Source organism: Colossoma macropomum, unplaced genomic scaffold (genome assembly GCF_904425465.1).
Source record: "Colossoma macropomum unplaced genomic scaffold, Colossoma_macropomum, whole genome shotgun sequence".
NCBI lineage: Eukaryota > Metazoa > Chordata > Actinopteri > Characiformes > Serrasalmidae > Colossoma > Colossoma macropomum.
The window spans coordinates 34,096,462-34,113,708 of NW_023494801.1; the positions used below are offsets into that span (position 1 = coordinate 34,096,462).

Here is a 17,247-nt window from a genome sequence, read left to right on the forward strand (position 1 = left end):
GGGTCAGGTACGCATAAGGTTTTCAGAAATGACTAAACCTATAAAGGACATGATGTGCACTTTTATATCTGCATATATATTTGCATTTATATCCATGTGCATGTTGTACCTTAAATATATTGAGTGTTATCAAAGCTTTAATTGCCTGTTTCAGTTATTAAACTGTGCTGGTCTGTTGCTCCATCTGACTGACTGGTTGCGCCGCCTGACTTTTCAGACTAATTTCATCTTAAACAGGCATCTACTTAGACACCCGAAGAAACCTTTGTCTTCAAACTTGAGTTTGCTTATTAATAATTCCACCTTTTCATGGTTCTCCTGAGGTCAGAACACCTGACATGGTAAAGAGAACCGTTCTAAGCACAACTCAAACATCACACTTTTACTAAATCTGTGACCTCGGCATTGCACCATGAAGGTCACTTGGGGTCTTCTTTATGAGGCAATACCCTGGCCCCTATTTCGTAAAAGCATGTCATAATAAAAGTCATTTGTTTTTGGTCGTGCCGCCTGACATTTGAGGGCATAAGAGCTTGCAGACAAAAGTTTTTCAGTGAGTTGAGCACTTTTAAAGTTGCCTTAGTTTTCAATGTGGCTTTTATTTTAAAGTTTTCAAACATAAAATCACGCCAAACTGTATTATTTCGAATTTTATAACTAGTTTACCTCGTTTGATAGTTTGCTTAATCAACATATATGGTTGGAACGGCTGCACCACCTGACCTTTTCAGACTTCTGGAGGTGAAATGAATTTTATTTGGATGCACTGAAAATTGTTTCACATAAAAGAGGCATTGTTGAACAATTTAATGTGTGTCATATATTTATTAAATTATTTTGGGGAAAACAACAGGCTTGGACATAACAAAATGCACGTCAGTTGAATGACCCAAATGCAAATGAACTAAAATGCAGTAGAAAGTAACACAAATTTTATTTGCTCAGAAAAGTAGCTGATATCATGTGACCTAGTGAGAAGAACACAGGTTTGGCTCCTGACGTCTCGCTGCACTTCAGATATCACAACTTATCAAATGTCATCAGACACAGCTGATTGAACATAATGAAGTATTGATTAGATGAAGCAGGTACTGGATGATAACTATGAATAATATTTTATTACTGCTTATTCTATTAATATTTTCTGGATTTATTCGAATATTAGTGTTTTTTGAGCAAACGAGCAATTCCTGCCCAGATAAACAGCTTTTTAAATCTAAGTTTCTCAGGTGCCTAAAACATTTGCACAGTACTGTGTATGTTTTATTATTTATTTTATTATTGTCTCTGTCTGTCTTTGTCTAAAATTCACCAAACACACTTCTTCCTGTGCAAAAAACCCTAAATGCATCCTTGTACATTAATGCACATTAAAGGGCCCGTATATCACACACACATATATATATATATATACATATATACATATATATATATATATATATATACATATATATAACAAAGTATGCAGAGAAACAGATGGACCACTATATAGTAAGTGGAGCTGATAAAATGGACAATGAGTGTAGAAACAAGGAGGCGGTCATAATGTTATGCCTAATCGGTGTACATATATATATGTTAATGAGCTCTCCTGTGATTGGCTGCTCTGTACTGTGTCCACACTTGAATAGGCAGAAATATGTAAATGAGTCAGTTTTTATGACATCACAGCAACAGTGAATTCAAATCCGGCTGTATTAGTTTACATAGTATTTACATAGTATTTACATACTCTAAAATACTTTTACTTCAAAAAAGAGAGAAATTTAGTGTTTTTTTTTAATGATATGGGCCCTTTTATGTTACAGTGCCTTTTCAGTTTGGGAGATATGAGGTTGTCTCAGTGTTGATGTGTGTAATGTAGTGAGTATAATGTGTGTTTGTCCTGCAGAGAGACGGTGCAGGACGCTGGGAGGCGGAGGCTGAGCTGGAGAGATATTCCAGGACCTTTACAGGGAGAGTGAGTCCACATCAAAGAGCCTCTCAGTTTCAGTCACATTTTCACCTCACTGTGCTTCAGCTGCTGACCACTGGCAAAATTATGATTGACATGCCTCTCGACCAATCACAGTCGGCTCTTAGGCTGCGTCCACATTAGCAGTTGAAGTGGCTCAAATCAATTTTTTTTCCCTAATGTGACTCAGATCGGATGTTTTCAAATCCGACCTGAGCCACTTTCATGTGTGGTCCTAGATCGGATACGTATCTGATTCGTGGCCATACAATCCTTAATGAGAAGCTCAGATCGAAATTCATTTTTCCAATTTCTACAGTTACTGATGTAAAAAAGGTCAAACAGAACTAAATTCTGCTAAACTGTAAGCTATGAATACTGTGAGAGCGCCCCCTGCTGTTTATCAGAGCGTCGCCGCTCCCCAGTTTCAGTCTCCATTTCCCAAACGCTTTAGCCGAGCGCGCTAACGTTACTCCTCCTAATAAACAGACACACGTTCAGCTCCGTCTCCTCATTATTCACCACCATCACTGTAATATTTCATCATCAACATTAACACATGAAGGTGATCAGAGGACGGTGGAGATCGAGTCTGCAGCGTCTGAGATCTTTAAAACGCAGAGTTAGAAAAGAAAATCATCTCACAGTGAAAGCAGCGTTTTACAGTAGGAATAAATGGAGCTCATTATGCTGGTAGTGAACTATGCTGCTGACTCAGCTGCCTAAAAACCATAGAAACGGACCTTAAACAGAAGTGAGGACCCTGTTGGGGTTCATCCTAAAGTTAGGACAGGATTTAGGAGGTTTAGTCCAGTTAGGATGTTTGTGTGATGCTGTTTTCTTATCTGGAGTTCATGATCAGATTATGAAGGTAGGAGCTGTTATTCTGGAATAGCTACTGAACTGAATTCCGTCTGTAATACGACTCCTGGTTAAAACTGCCAGAATGTTCCTTTAAGATGTGTCTGATTAATGTTGTCTCTTCTGTTTCAGTGGTCAGAACGTGGTGACCATCCTCCAGCTAGTTCAGAACCTCATGCACGATGACGAGGACAAACAGGCTCCCCGGTAGGTTCATTCATTCATTCATTCATTCATTCATCAGTCCATTCATCCATCCATCCGTCCATCCATCTATTTCATTCATTCATTCATTCATTCATCAATCCATTCATTCATCCATCCATTTCATTCATTCATTCATCCATTCATCAATCCATCCGTCCATCCATCCATCCATCCATCCATTTCATTCAGTCATTCATCTATTCATCCATCCATCCATCCATTCATTCATTCATTCATTCATTCATTTATTCATTCATCAATCCATTCATTCATCCATTTCATTCATTCATCCATCCATCCATCCATTTCATTCATTCATCCATTCATCAATCCATCCATCCATCCATCCATCCATCCATCTATTTCATTCATTCATTCATCTATTCATTCATTCATTCATTCATTCATTCATTCATTCATCAATCCATTCATTCATCCATTTCATTCATTCATCCATCCATCCATCCATCCATTCATTCATTCATTCATCCATCCATCCATTCATTCATTCATCTGTGCATTTCATTCATTCATCCATTCATTCATTCATTCATCAGTCCATCTATCCATCCATCAATTAATTCATTCATTAATTCATCTGTTCATTCATTCATTAATTCATCAATCCTTTCATCCATCCATCCATTTCATTCATTCATTCATTCATTCATTCATCCATGCATTTCATTAATTCATTCATTCATTCATTCATCCATCTATCTGTTCATTCATTGCACTGAAGTGTAAATAAGTGAACGCTTCCTCTACAGAGACACACTTCTGCACATTTAATACTCTATTAGTGTTTATTTATTGAATTTAACACTGGAAAAATAAACAAAACATAAAAGCTGGCCTGTGCAAAAGTCATGGCACCTTTTACATTTGATATTTTGTTTGTTTTGTATGTTAAACTCTGCAAATAAATACAAATTGTGAGCTAGAATTTTCAGGAAAGTGCATCATTTAAGTGCATTTTTTTTTCGAAAATGTTGTTTATTGATTTTAAAGGTTTTAGATATTCATACAATGACAAAATGAAGACCCAACACAAACTACAAACATTGATATATCAAGGATGAATGTAAAGAAAAAAAAGGGTCAATTATATAAACTTATATATATATATATATATATATATATATATATATATATATATATATATATATATATAAGTTTATTCTATAAGCGTATATGTACTGTATATAAACTACGCTCAGTTAGACATTCTAATAGAGATGAGAAAAACATTCAACATCCAAACATGCCCACGTCCGTTCTCCGTAGAGGATGTGTTAACTTGCTTTCACTCAGAAAATAAACTAATCATGCAGTTTCATTTCCTTCCCCATTGTGTTTGGATGGGATGAGTTGACCGTTTATAGCACCGGTGTTGGAGTAGAAAAAAGAAAAGTAATAACGACAATACAGATCGCTAATAACGCCACTGATTACTGCCTGAATAAAAGGCAAAAGTAACCTAATTTTTCATTACTTTACTTCTGAGTTACTCTCTAAAACCCAAACGCGTCTGTAGCAGCTGTTCAAACCCAACAGTCCTTCAGCTCTTCATTTACAGACAGACGATCACAGTAAACAGCCTTGAAACGCTCCGTCAGCGTCTCTGACTTCAAACAGCACACAGTCAGTTCTGCTGATTACAGTGATCAACTGATGCTGAAACTGAGAAATTAGCCAAAACCAGCTGAAACAGAATGTAAAGCAGGAAATGTAGCATTTCAGAAAACATGGAGAGACTCTGTCAGTTATTCTGCTTCTAAACTGTGGAGCTCAGCTCAGCTTTTATTAGACAGTCGAGCTCAGAGCTCACTTTTAATAAACATCTGAAAACACAGCTCTTTAACTCAGAGCTTCAGGAAAACTCTACGGCTGTTTGGTCTTCATCTCTTTAAGCTGATCTGTGTTATCGTCTTATATGATTTTATATTAAAACTCTGTCTGTAAAGCACTCTGAGCTGCCACTAGTATGAAATGTGCTCTATAAATAAGGATTATTATTCTTATTATTACTCTACAACCCCATTTCCAAAAAAGTTGGTACGCTGTGCAGAATGTAAATAAAAATAGAATGCATCCATCCATCCATCCATCCATCATCTAAACCACTTATCCTTCTGGGTCACGGTGGGGTGCTGGAGCCTATCCCAGCTGTCATTGGGCGGAAGGCAGGATACACCCTGGACAGTTCGCCAGTCCATCGCAGGGCAGACAGACAGACATACACAGTCACACCTAGGGGCAATTCAGCATGTCCAATCAGCCTGACTGCATGTTTTTGGACTGTGGGAGGAAACCGGAGTACCCGGAGGAAACCCACGCAGACACGGGGAGAACAGGCAAACTCCACACAGAAATGACCCCGGTCGCCCGGCCGGGAATCGAACCCAGGCCCTTCTTGCTGTGAGGCGACAGCGCTACCCACTGCGCAAAAGAATGCAATGATATGCAAATCATGTAAACCATATTTTCAAAGGAAAATAGTACAAAGACAACATATCAGATGTTGAATCTGAGAAATTTTAATGTTTTTTGAAAGATATATGACCATTTCGAAATTGATGCCAACAACATGTTCCAGAAAAGTTGGGACGGGGGCCTGTTTACCACTGAGTTTCATCACCTCTTCTTTAACAACACTCTGTAAGCGTTTGGGAAGTGAGGAGACGCTGCTGTAGTTTAGAAAGTGAAATGTTTTCTGTTCTTGTTTGATACAGGATTTCAGCTGCTCATCAGTTCAGGTTTTTTTTTTGGTCGTATTTTTCATTTCATATTGCACCAAATGTTTTCAGTGGTGACAGATCTGGACTGCAGGCAGGTCAGTTTAGCACCCCGGCTCTTTTAATATGGAGCAATGCTGCTGTAATACATGCAGAATGTGGTTTTACATTGTCTTGCTGAAATAATCAAGGCCTTCCTGAAAAAGACGTCGTCTGGATGGCAGCTTATGTTGCCAAAACATGTATATATCGTTCAGCATTAATGGTGCCTTCACAGATGTGCACGTCACCCATGCCAGGTGCAATAATGCACCTCTATACCATCATGAATACTGGCTTTTGAACTGTGCACTGATAACAAGCTGAGTGGTCTTTAGCCCGGAGGACAGTGTCCATGATTTCCAAAAAGAATTTCAAATGTTGATTCGTCGGACCACAGGACACTTTTCCACTTCCCCTCAGTCCATTTTAAATGAGCTCAGGCCCAGAGAAGGTGGCAGCGTTTCTGGATCCTGTACATATATGGTTTTGTCTTTGCTTTTTAGAGTTTTAACTTGCATTTGTGGATGCAGTGATGAACTGTTTTCATAGACAGTGTTTTTCAGAAGTGTTTCTGAGCCCATTCAGTGATTTCCACTACAGAATCATGTCTGTTTTTAATGCAGTGCTGTTTGAGGGCCCAAAGATCACGGCCAGCAAATACTGGTTTTTGGCCTTGACCCTTACATACAGAGATTTCTCCAGATTCTCTGAATCGTTTAATGATATTTTGTACCGTAGATGATGAAAAGCAAAAGTTCTTTGCTGTTTTATGTTGAGAAACGTTTCTTGAATTGTTGCACTGTTTGATGGTGCAGTCTTTCACAGAGTGGTGACCCCCTCCTCATCTTTACTTCTGAAAGACTCCGCCTCTCTGAGATGCTCTTTATTCCCAGTCATGTTACTGATCTGTTGTCAATCAACCACCAGGTGTTTTATAGCATTTCACAACTTTACCAGCCTTTTGTTGCCCTCGTCCCAACTTTTTTAGAACATGTTGTTGGCATCAAATTCAAAATGGGCAAATATTTTTCAATAAACAATCAAATTTCTCAGTTTCAACATTTGATATGTTGCCTTTGTAGTATTTTCCTATAAAAATATGGTTTAAATGATTTGCACATCATCTCATTTTGTTTATTTACATTTTGCACAGCGTCCCAACTTTTTTGGAAATGGGTTTGTAGATATTATTTAAACATATTGCGCTTTAAGCTTCAGTACGAAGACTGGACATTTTAAACGTTCTGTAACTCCATTTTGGTGCTGAAAGTGGTTGCTGTGATTTACTAAACATGCTTTAGCACTCATAATAAGACCAAAGGGGCGGAGCTGCGCTCATTTGCCTCATTGCATATGCATTTGTGGGCGTTTCCCTCTCAGAGTACTGAGAGGAGGTTATTATAATGAAGCTTTCATTCTGATGTACTGAGACTGAGAGTGAAGTGCTGTTTATGCTCAGAGAGAAAAGAGGGACTCATTTATTTAATTTTCATGAAAGAAAAACACCTGTAAACACCTGCCGTGTCACGTTATGCTTAACCTGACCATTTTAAACTGTTCTCTTCTAAAACTTTGGGTATATTAACACAACCAAAGAACACATTGTGCCTAAATTATGGTCTGACGGGTTTTTTTTCCAAACCATGTGTAAAAGCAGGTGTTGAAAGTCCTTGCTGTGTTACTCCTGTGCTGTGGTTTCTGTGAGCGCTGTGGCTGCTGTGCGCTGTGGTTTAAGTAGGCACTGTGGTTTAGAAGTGTATGTGGCAGAAATGTCAGTCATTCACTGAAGCGCTGCATGTGGCTAAGAGGTTGAGCTGAAAGCCATCCTAAACCATATCATCCTCAAACAGCCGAGAGTGAATTTAAACAGGGGTTTGTAGCATTGCACGGTTTCCAGACGCCCAGAACTGAAGGTCATCTTATCCCACAAGCAGACACTGAACGTGTGGTTCTAAACAGACAGTCATAATAATCACTTATTTTCTCTAAATACTGACGTATGTTGAGATAATGTCTTATTTTCCTCAGAAACAGTGACTTACACTGATCAGGCATAACATTAAGACCATCTCCATCCTCAAATAACGAGTGTTAGCAATAGGACGATATCTTAATATAGCATAAAAGGAGCAGAATACACTGACCAGGCACAACATTCTGACCACCTCCTTGTTTCTACGCTCATTGTCCATTTTATCAGCTCCACTTACTATATAGGTGCACTTTGTAGTTCTACAGTTACAGACTGTAGTCCATCTGTTTCTCTGATACTTTGTTAGCCCCCTTTTACCCTGTTCTTCAGTGGTCAGGACCCCCATGGACCCTCACAGAGCAGGTACTATTTGGGTGGTGGATCATTCTCAGCACTGCAGTAACACTGAGGTGGTGGTGTGTTAGTGTGTGTTGCGCTGGTGCGAGTGGATCAGTTTTTAAACACCTCAGTGTCGCTGCTGGACTGAGAATAGTCCACCAACCAAAAATATCCAGCCAACCGCGTCCTGTGGGCAGCATCCTTTGACCACTGATGAAGGACTAGAGGATGACCAACACAAACTGTGCAGCAGCAGATGAGCTATCGTCTCTGACTTTACATCTACAAGGTGGACCGACCTTGAGTGGACACAGTGTTTAAAAACTCCAGCAGCACTGCTGTGTCTGATCCACTCAGACCAGCACAACACACACTAACACACACCACCACGTCAGTGTTACTGCAGTGCTGAGAATGATCCCACCACCCAAATAGTACCTGCTCTGTGAGGGTCCATGGGGGTCCTGACCACTGAAGAACAGGGTAAAAGGGGGCTAACAAAGTATCAGAGAAACAGATGGACTACAGTCTGTAACTGTAGAACTACAAAGTGCACCTATATAGTAAGTGGAGCTGATAAAATGGACAATGAGCGTAGAAACAAGGAGGTGGTCAGAATGTTATGCCTGGTCAGTGTATACTGCATGTGTGATGATTGATTCTCATGTTGAAAGAAACTTAATAAACGTAGTATTTTAAAAACAACAGTGACTTATGTTGAAATGACCTCACACTTTCTCCAATGCTGGCTTGACTTAGTCATTACTTGTTTAGAGTTTTGAGAATATAAATCCTTATTTCGACCTTATGAGTCACAGTTTGAACCAGAAACAGACGAATAAAACCTCCAGTGCTTTTGTTCATTTTCATGGCAGCTCCTAGTAGAGAAGCCGCCGCCAACAGCGGCTCAAACTCCGTAATTAGCGCCTCGTTTAGTAAATCTGCCCCATAAGTTGATTAAGCAGTTCAGCCGTAACTCTATCATCGTAGTTCAGTCGATGGGACGGCGTTACCTGAGCGTACGGTAACATCTGGACATATGTTTCTCCAGCAGGATGCAGTACGTCGGAGAGCAGGGACACATGGCTTTACTGGGACACAGCCTGGCCGCCTACATCTCCGTCCTGGACAAAGACAGGCTGAGAAAACTGACCACTCGCATCCTCTCAGATACAACCCTCTGGCTCTGCAGACTCTTCAGGTCAGTTGTCAGTCAGCTGGAGCTCTCTGTTGTATTTATTTATCTATTTATTTATTTATTTACTTTTATTTTCCTTTATTTAATCAGGAAGTCTTAAAATATGACATATACAACATGAAACACACTTAAGAGATGGTTCTTCTAGGGTTCTTTAGTAAAGAAAATGGTTCTGTATAGAACCATGAACACTTAAAGAACTGTGCATAGTGAAAGCATCCTTTAGAATGAGGTAGAATGTGCTGTCCTTCGAAAAGGGTTCTATATAGCAACAAAAGGGGTTCTTCTACTGTGACAAGCTTGACATCATAACAACAGCAGAACCCTTATTGGTGCTATATAAAGCCCTTAGAACCATGAGCACTCAAAGAACCCTTTGCATGCTTAAACGGTTCTTTGCATGATGAAAGTGTTTTTCAGGTTAATGGAGAATGTGCTGTAGATGGTTCTATGTAGAACCTTTTTGAAAAGGGTTCTATATAGCAACAAAAGGGATTCTTCTACTGTGACAAGCTTAACATCATAACAATAGCAGAACCCTTTTTGGTGCTATATAAAGCCCTTAGAACCCTGAGCACTCATTACCTTTGCATGATTAAATGCATGGGGAAAGGGTTCTTCAGATTGATGGAGAATGAACTACAGATGGTTCTATATAGAACCTTTTTGAAAAGGGTTCTATGTAGTCCTAAAAATGGCTCTACTATCGTTATGATGTCTTCGCATGGTGAAAGTGTTCTTAAGATTGTTGGAGAATGTGCTGTAGATGGTTCTACAGAGAACCTTTTTGAAAAGCTTGACGTCAGCTTAGCATTAGCAGAACCCTTTTTGGTGCTATATAAAGCCCTTAGAACCCTGAGCACTCATTACCTTTGCATGATTAAAGGGTTCTTTGCATGGGGAAAGGGTTCTTCAGATTAATATAGACTATGCTGTAGATGGTTTTGTGTGGAACCTTTTCAAAAAGGGTTCTATATAGCAACGAAAGGGGTTCTTCTACTGTGACAAGCTTGACAGTGTAACAATAGCAGAACCCTTTTGTGGTGCTTTATAAAGCCCTTTGCATGCTTAAATGGTTCTCTGCATGGTGAAAGTGTTCTTCTTAAGACTGATGGAGAATGTGCTGTAGATGGTTCTATGTGGAACCTTTTTAAAAAAGTTTCTATGTAGCACCAAGAAGGTTCTGCTGTTGTTATGATGTCAAGCTTGTCACAGTAGATGAACCCTTTTTGGTGCTATATAGAACCCTTTTCAAATAGGTTCTCCAGCAATCCGAAGAACACTTTCACCATGCAAAGAACCGTTTAAGCATGCAAGGGGTTTTTTGAGTGCTCATGGTTCTAAGGGCTTTTAAGGGGTTCCGCTCTTGTCTCGATGTTGAGCTTGTTACAGTAGAAGAACCCCTTTTGGTACTAAATAGAACCCTTTTTGAAAAGGTTCTATATAGAACCATCTACAGCACATTCTACCTCAATCTGAAGAAAGCTTTCACCATCCACAGTTCTTTGAGTGTTTATGGTTCTATATAGAACCATTTTCTTTACTAAAGAACCCTTGAAGAACCAGTTTTTAAGTGTGTATGTAATGTTGTATATGTAAATATACAACATGTTCTTCAGATTGATGGAGAATGTGCTGTAGATGGTTCTGTGTGGAACCTTTTTGAAAAGGGTTCTATATAGCACTAAAAAGGTTCTGCTATTGTTATGATGTCAAGCTTGTCACAGTAGATGAACTGGTGCTATATAGAACCCTTTTCAAATAGGTTATGTATAGAACCATCTACTGCACGTTCTCCATCAGTCCGAAGAACACTTTCACCATGTGAAGAACCCTTTAGGTAGGGTCGGTATGCACAGTGGAACGCAGCGGCAATACTTCGCCAAGACACTCAGCTAAAGGCTAAAATCAGGTGTGCACGTTAGAACTTAGCTCCATCACACTCTGCTCCACCCGGGACCACAGGTGTCTGCAGCGGGGCGGGGTCAGGACAGTCCAGACAATCTCTGGAATGGCCTTCTCACCACTAGAGGACGTCTACCTCTCCAGGGTTCTCAGGAAGGCCCACAAGATAATCAAGAACAACCTGCCCACAGCACAGTCTCGGGGTGTGAAACCAAGGACGACCAGATTGCTGAACAGTTTCTACCCCCAGGCCGTCAGGGCTCTGAACACCTCGCCCCCAGTGGCCCTCCCTCCAACCACCATAAGCCCCCACACCCCCCACACCCTTTACCCCTCTCCCATGAGACGACTGCTAAAACATTACAGACTCACAGAGTCACACACAGCAACATGCAGTTCAGCAGCAGCTGCTACGTAATTCACTGCACAGACTGCACAGACTGTACACACTGGCTCTAAGGCCCAGTCCCATTTCACCCCTCGCCCCTACCACTCAGCCCTTAGCCCTCTGTTTTGCGCGTTCATGTCTAGGGGTAGGGAGTCCTGATTCTTGTTGAGATAGAGGGGTGGGGCGAAGTGTTGGGGCTACATGGCCCTATATGGTTTTTCAGAGACTCCAAACAGAGAGTTATGAGAAAAAAAAATGAAAAAACGGCAAGATGGAGAACAAGAGACCAAAGAAACCCACAAATGTGAGAATTTTCTCTGTTAAAAAATTATGATAACCAACCTATTATCTTAGTTTAATGTCGTTTCAATGTATTATGATCATTTTCTTCATGACAAGCATAAAAAATCACTAATAGTATTTGTCTTCTGCCTGAAGCGCCAGAATGTAACTGCTGCTCCATTTAAGGTGGAACGGAAAAATTCGAACAAGAATCTGGTGAATATCTGACTTCAGCTTCACATCACTGAAGAATTAGGGGTGGGTGATAATAAATAATTGCCCCCCTCTTTGAAGGCATATGATGCCCTAAATGTAACTAAAGCCCAGCAGTGAGGAGCTGAACTTTACCCTCCTCTGCTGTCACTGCAGACTGGCAGGGTCGCCTACAGAGCAGCGCTGGTAGCTGTTAATGAAGTGATGCTCTTTTTATTTGAGGGTCCCATTTCAGAGGGAAGATTTCAACCACTACCCTGTAACTCAGCTTCAAGGGGTTAGGGAGACACTCGAAAACAAGGGGTAGGGGTAAAAAGAGGAAATGGGACTGGGCCTAAATGACTATAAAGACACATAGTGAACATATAGAGTAAAAAGATTATACAGGTCTCTCCTATAGAGACACTCGAGTCTCTGTTGAGCTGCTATTGCGAATCTGGAGAAATCTCTGTATGTAAGGGACAAGGCCAAAAACCAGTATTTGCTGGCCGTGATCTTTGGGCCCTCAGGCAGCACTGCATTAAAAACAGACATGATTCTGTAGTGGAAATCACTGCATGGGCTCAGAAACACTTCTGAAAACCACTGTCTGTGAAAACAGTTCATCACTGAAATGAAGCATCGTGTTTGCTGCTGCTGTTGAAACTGAACCCACATGCGTGTGATCTTGTCTGTAGGTATGAAAACGGTTCGGGCTATTATCATGAGGATGACCGCGAGGGGCTGGTGAAGGTGTGCAGGCTGGTCATTAACGCTCGTTATGAGGACTACGCCACAGAGGGCTTCACCGTGCTCAGCTCCAAACAGCCCGTGATCTACCAGAGTGCTGCCTGCAGACCCGGCCTGGGACAGCACCTGTGCAGCCAGGTACACGTTTACACACACTCACTTTAGGTCAGTCTGAGAGAATGGCTCTACATGTAGGTATTGTGATATAAACCGAGTCTGTTCTACAGTTTCTCGTTAGGCTGAATGAATAACTGACTCTAAATGTAGGTATTGTGATATAAACCGAGTCAGTTCTACAGTTTCTCATTAGGTTGAATGAATAACTGACTCTAAATGTAGGTATTGAGAGTGTGGAGAATCTGAAAGCTTAGTTTTAAGGAGAATTACACTATTCTTTTTTAAGTACTGCATAAATAAATGGTTAAGATGTAAACAGGGTCGTTCAGAGTGGTTTGGTGTGAAACGCTCTGTTCTAGAGAAACTGACCGAGTCAGAACTGTTCACAGTGGTGGTGATAGGAACCAGACGTCCACCTCTAAAAGCTCCCTCACAGAAAGTTACTACATGAAATGGTTATGAATTCACTGCCTGATGACTGAGACACTGTTTTATGATAGTTCTGAGAAGATTTTGGCCCTAAACTCTATTCATGGTGGAGGGATACATAACATGCAGGGTGCTGTGAGGCAAAATAGTCCCCAAAGAAAACTTATTATTTCAGATTTTCCACTTTTTTCCATCATTAAAATTCCATATAAACTCAGAAGACTCGTGTAGGTTCACTGGTGGTTCTGGATAGTAAATAAAATGTCTATATTTGTGTTGTCGTCATGGCGACCCCTGGTTCCCATCACCACCACTGTAAAGAAGTCAGGAAAGGTGTTTCTTGTAATGATGGAGTAATTTTGATCAAGGTGTGTATTTGTTTTCAGCTCGGTCTGCCCCTGTCCAGCCTTTGCGCTGTGCCCTGCAACACCATGTTTGGATCTCAGCACCAAATGGTGGGAATCTGTTTTTCTTTTTCTTTTCTCTTTTATTTGAGGAAGAAATGTAGTTTTTTACCATTTAGCTGTTTTTTTCCTGACAGGACATCGCCTTGTTGGACAAGCTGATCAGAGACGACGTGGAGACCGGGAAGCTTCCTTTGCTGTTGATAGCAAACGCTGGTTAGTTCCATACCTGATCTCATCATTTTTTGCATAACCAGCATAATTTGGATATATTAAAATTAGGGCTGTTAAATGATCACAGTAGTTAATCTTGATTAATCACATTTGTCTCATTTGCTCATATTAAAACAAAGATTTGTTTTCATTTTAAAAGCAGTGCATTTTGTTATGACTGTAAGTGGACAGAATGAGCTTCATCAGAATGTATTAGTTACACTCAGTAACTCAGTAACATTATTTTCATGATGTGAATGAAAATCCAGTGATCTGGTTTTCCTAAATGACATCCAGTGAGAGCAACAGTGGCTGCATGTTCCAACCAGTGTATATGTCATACACATCATATATACAGTCCATGATTATTTAAGCAATAGAACCCGAGAGGGAGTGTGTTATGTCATTTCATTTGCTCCACCTGTTTTCCCGTTTTTGTACTAACAATGTTTACTATCCGGTGTCGACCAGAGGAGGATGGGTTCCCCTTCTGAGTCTTGGTTCCTCTCAAGGTTTCTTCCTGTTTCTCTTAGGGAGTTTTTCCTTGGCACTGTCGCCACTGGCGACACTCATGGGGGCTCGGACCCGGATTTCTTTTTATAATGTTGATTTTTTTTTGTTTTGTAAAGCTGCTTTGTGACAACCCCTGTTGTAAAAAGCGCTATATAAATAAACTTTGCTTGCTTATCGCGAAATAACATCACGACTGTGATTTGGTCGCCGTAGATCATCACAGCCGTGATGTTATTGGCGATAACACACTCCTCGAGTGTTCTACTGCTTTAATACAGCAGTTAAATAAATAAAGTAATAAATTAATAAACTGGGCCGTGAACGCGGCGTTTAATATGTTTTAATGTTCGCAGATCCTTCACCAAATTATAGTTCCTTAACGAGCAGCTTGTTGCTACGTCTGAGTAACGAGCTCCGCCCACTCAGTGCACAGCCGGCAGTTCGTTCTCCAGCTCCTTACACTAAATTCCCAAACTGTCATCACCACTGAGCAGCTTTTCAGTCGGCAGCTGAGACAGAAGAACAGCTGAACAACCTGGAATCAGCCAGAAATGAACCCAACACCATTCGCCAAACGTGTAGTCTGATCTTCAGAGTCTGACCGAATCGGACTGAGCCATAAAACTGCCGCAATATCAAGTTTATTAATACCTAATATCATATATAGTTAATGAGTGAATATATCGTATTTATCATAATACAGTCAGTGCGTGTATGTATCATATATGTGATATAGACAGCCAGGCATAACATTCTGACCACCTCCTTGTTTCTACGCTCATTGTCCATTTTATCAGCTCCACTTACTATATAGGTGCACTTTTTGCACAGTTCTACAGTTACAGACTGTAGTCCATCTGTTTCTCTGATACTTTGTTAGCCCCCTTTTACCCTGTTCTTCAGTGGTCAGGACCCCCATGGACCCTCACAGAGCAGGTACTGTTTGGGTGGTGGATCATTCTCATTCTCAGCACTGCAGTAACACTTCACAGTGCACTGCGTTACAGTGCCCAGTGTGCACCACCCCCCCTCCCCGAACAGAAATCTACTGGACCACGGTTACACCTCGATTTCTACCATCCTGGTCGTATCACCAAACACACCAGCTGCAGGTCATCCAGTATAAACACTCAGCTCAGCAGAACGAACGGAACACGTTCCGAACACGGCCCGGAAATGTATTTTTTATCGGGTTGAGCTTGGAGTCAGGGTAGCGGACCTCTAAGTGACAGGCTTAGTTCAAATATTCATAATATAATACATTTTCCTACTTTTTTCTCTGCAGGAACGCCGGGTGCAGGTCATACGGATAAACTGAGCCGTCTGAAGGAGCTGTGTGTGCAGTACAACGTGTGGCTCCATGTTGAAGGGTCAGTGCGCCTGATTAGTAACTTACAGAAACTTCTTTTTTCACGTTTCAGATGTTGAAGCTGCAGTTTGGCCAAAAGTTAAAATGACACAATTTTCCTCCAAACATTCCTCTGGTTTTTCCGCTACCTTTGCGTCACTGCTAGCCACGTCAGTGCTTTTGAGAGACGGACTCTTATTATTTATTCATGACTTTCATTTTTCTGTGTTTCTTAGCGTCAACCTGGCGACGCTGGTGCTTGGAAACATCTCCTCCGCAGTCACAGTAAGCTGCTTATTTTATTATTTACATTTTTTATATTTAAAGCACTTTCTATGCTTATAGTACAGACACCAAGAAATCCTGACTGGATTAGATGTTGGGCCGGTGGGCCGTACCTGTGTGTGTTAACTGGGGGTCTCTAGAATGTTCCCCCTTCACTTAATCTGGCTTGTCAGTTCTTTCACTGGACATTTTAAAAAGGACTGTTCACTCTCCAGTCCATACAGTCCATATATGGGAACTAGACTGCCAAACAGCCCACCTTGCGATGTCACAGCTATGGATACATTTACATATGACCACCCATGCAGGGCAGCCAATCAGAACAGAGGCCATTTATATATATTGGCCTTAAATGCGCAGTAACAAAAACAGTGTGTTTAGTTCTGTGGGATAAAAAGGATGGAAAATATTAAAAAAAATGAATTATGACTGTTTTTGGTACATAAAACCACAAATTATATGGGTCAATGACAAATGACGAATCAAAATGAATCTTATTATTAAAACGACATGATGTGCACTTTTAAATCTGCTCATATATTTGCATTTCTATCCATGTTCATGTTATATCTTAAATATATTGACTTATTAAAGCTTTAATTGCCTGTTTTAGTTGTTAAACTGTGCTGGTCTGGTTGCTCTATCTGACTGACTGGTTGCGCCACCTGACTTTTCAGACTAATTTCATATCAAACAGGTGTCTACTTAGACACCCGTAGAAACCTTTGTCCTTCAACTTGAGTTTATACTTACATTTTGTTTAAATAAATAAAAACTGTTATAATAATTCCACATGTTTATGGTTCTCCTGAGGTCAGACCACCTAACATGGTAAACTGAGCTGTTCTAACCACGACTCAAACATCACACTCTTACTAAATCTGTGACCTCGGCATTGCACCGTGAAGGTCACGTGGGTGTTCTTTATGATGCAATACACTGGCCCCTGTTATGTTAAAGCATGTCATAATAAAAGTTTGTGAACTTGCGGACAAAAGTGTTTCAGTGAGTTGAATTGAGTTGCCTTATTTTTGCAACATGGTTTTTATTTCAAGGTTTTCAGACATAAAATCATGCCAAACTGTTTCATTTAGAATTTGTATAACTAAT

The 17,247-nt window shown here is 40.5% G+C and overlaps 2 protein-coding genes across 5 annotated transcripts in view; both read left to right on the top strand.

Annotated features, from left to right (window-relative positions):
* The window catches only part of LOC118821053 (putative DMBT1-like protein), a 2,453-nt gene extending 2,417 nt beyond the window's left edge, over positions 1-36 (top strand). The window contains exon 3 of the mRNA XM_036589459.1: positions 8-36. Within this exon, the coding sequence (XP_036445352.1) occupies positions 8-36 (29 nt within the window). The remainder of the gene's footprint in view (positions 1-7) is intronic.
* Positions 37-1,891: 1,855 nt separating this feature from the next.
* pdxdc1 (pyridoxal-dependent decarboxylase domain containing 1) overlaps positions 1,892-17,247 on the top strand; it is a gene marked incomplete at its 5' end in the record, with an annotated part of 43,558 nt that continues 28,202 nt past the window's right edge. For 2 of the 4 annotated variants that reach the window (XM_036589866.1, XM_036589869.1), the window contains 8 exon segments: positions 1,892-1,960; positions 2,948-3,022; positions 9,165-9,314; positions 12,777-12,966; positions 13,761-13,829; positions 13,916-13,994; positions 15,790-15,874; positions 16,089-16,137. In XM_036589866.1, the coding sequence (XP_036445759.1) occupies positions 1,892-1,960; positions 2,948-3,022; positions 9,165-9,314; positions 12,777-12,966; positions 13,761-13,829; positions 13,916-13,994; positions 15,790-15,874; positions 16,089-16,137 (766 nt within the window). 4 annotated transcript variants of the gene reach the window in all.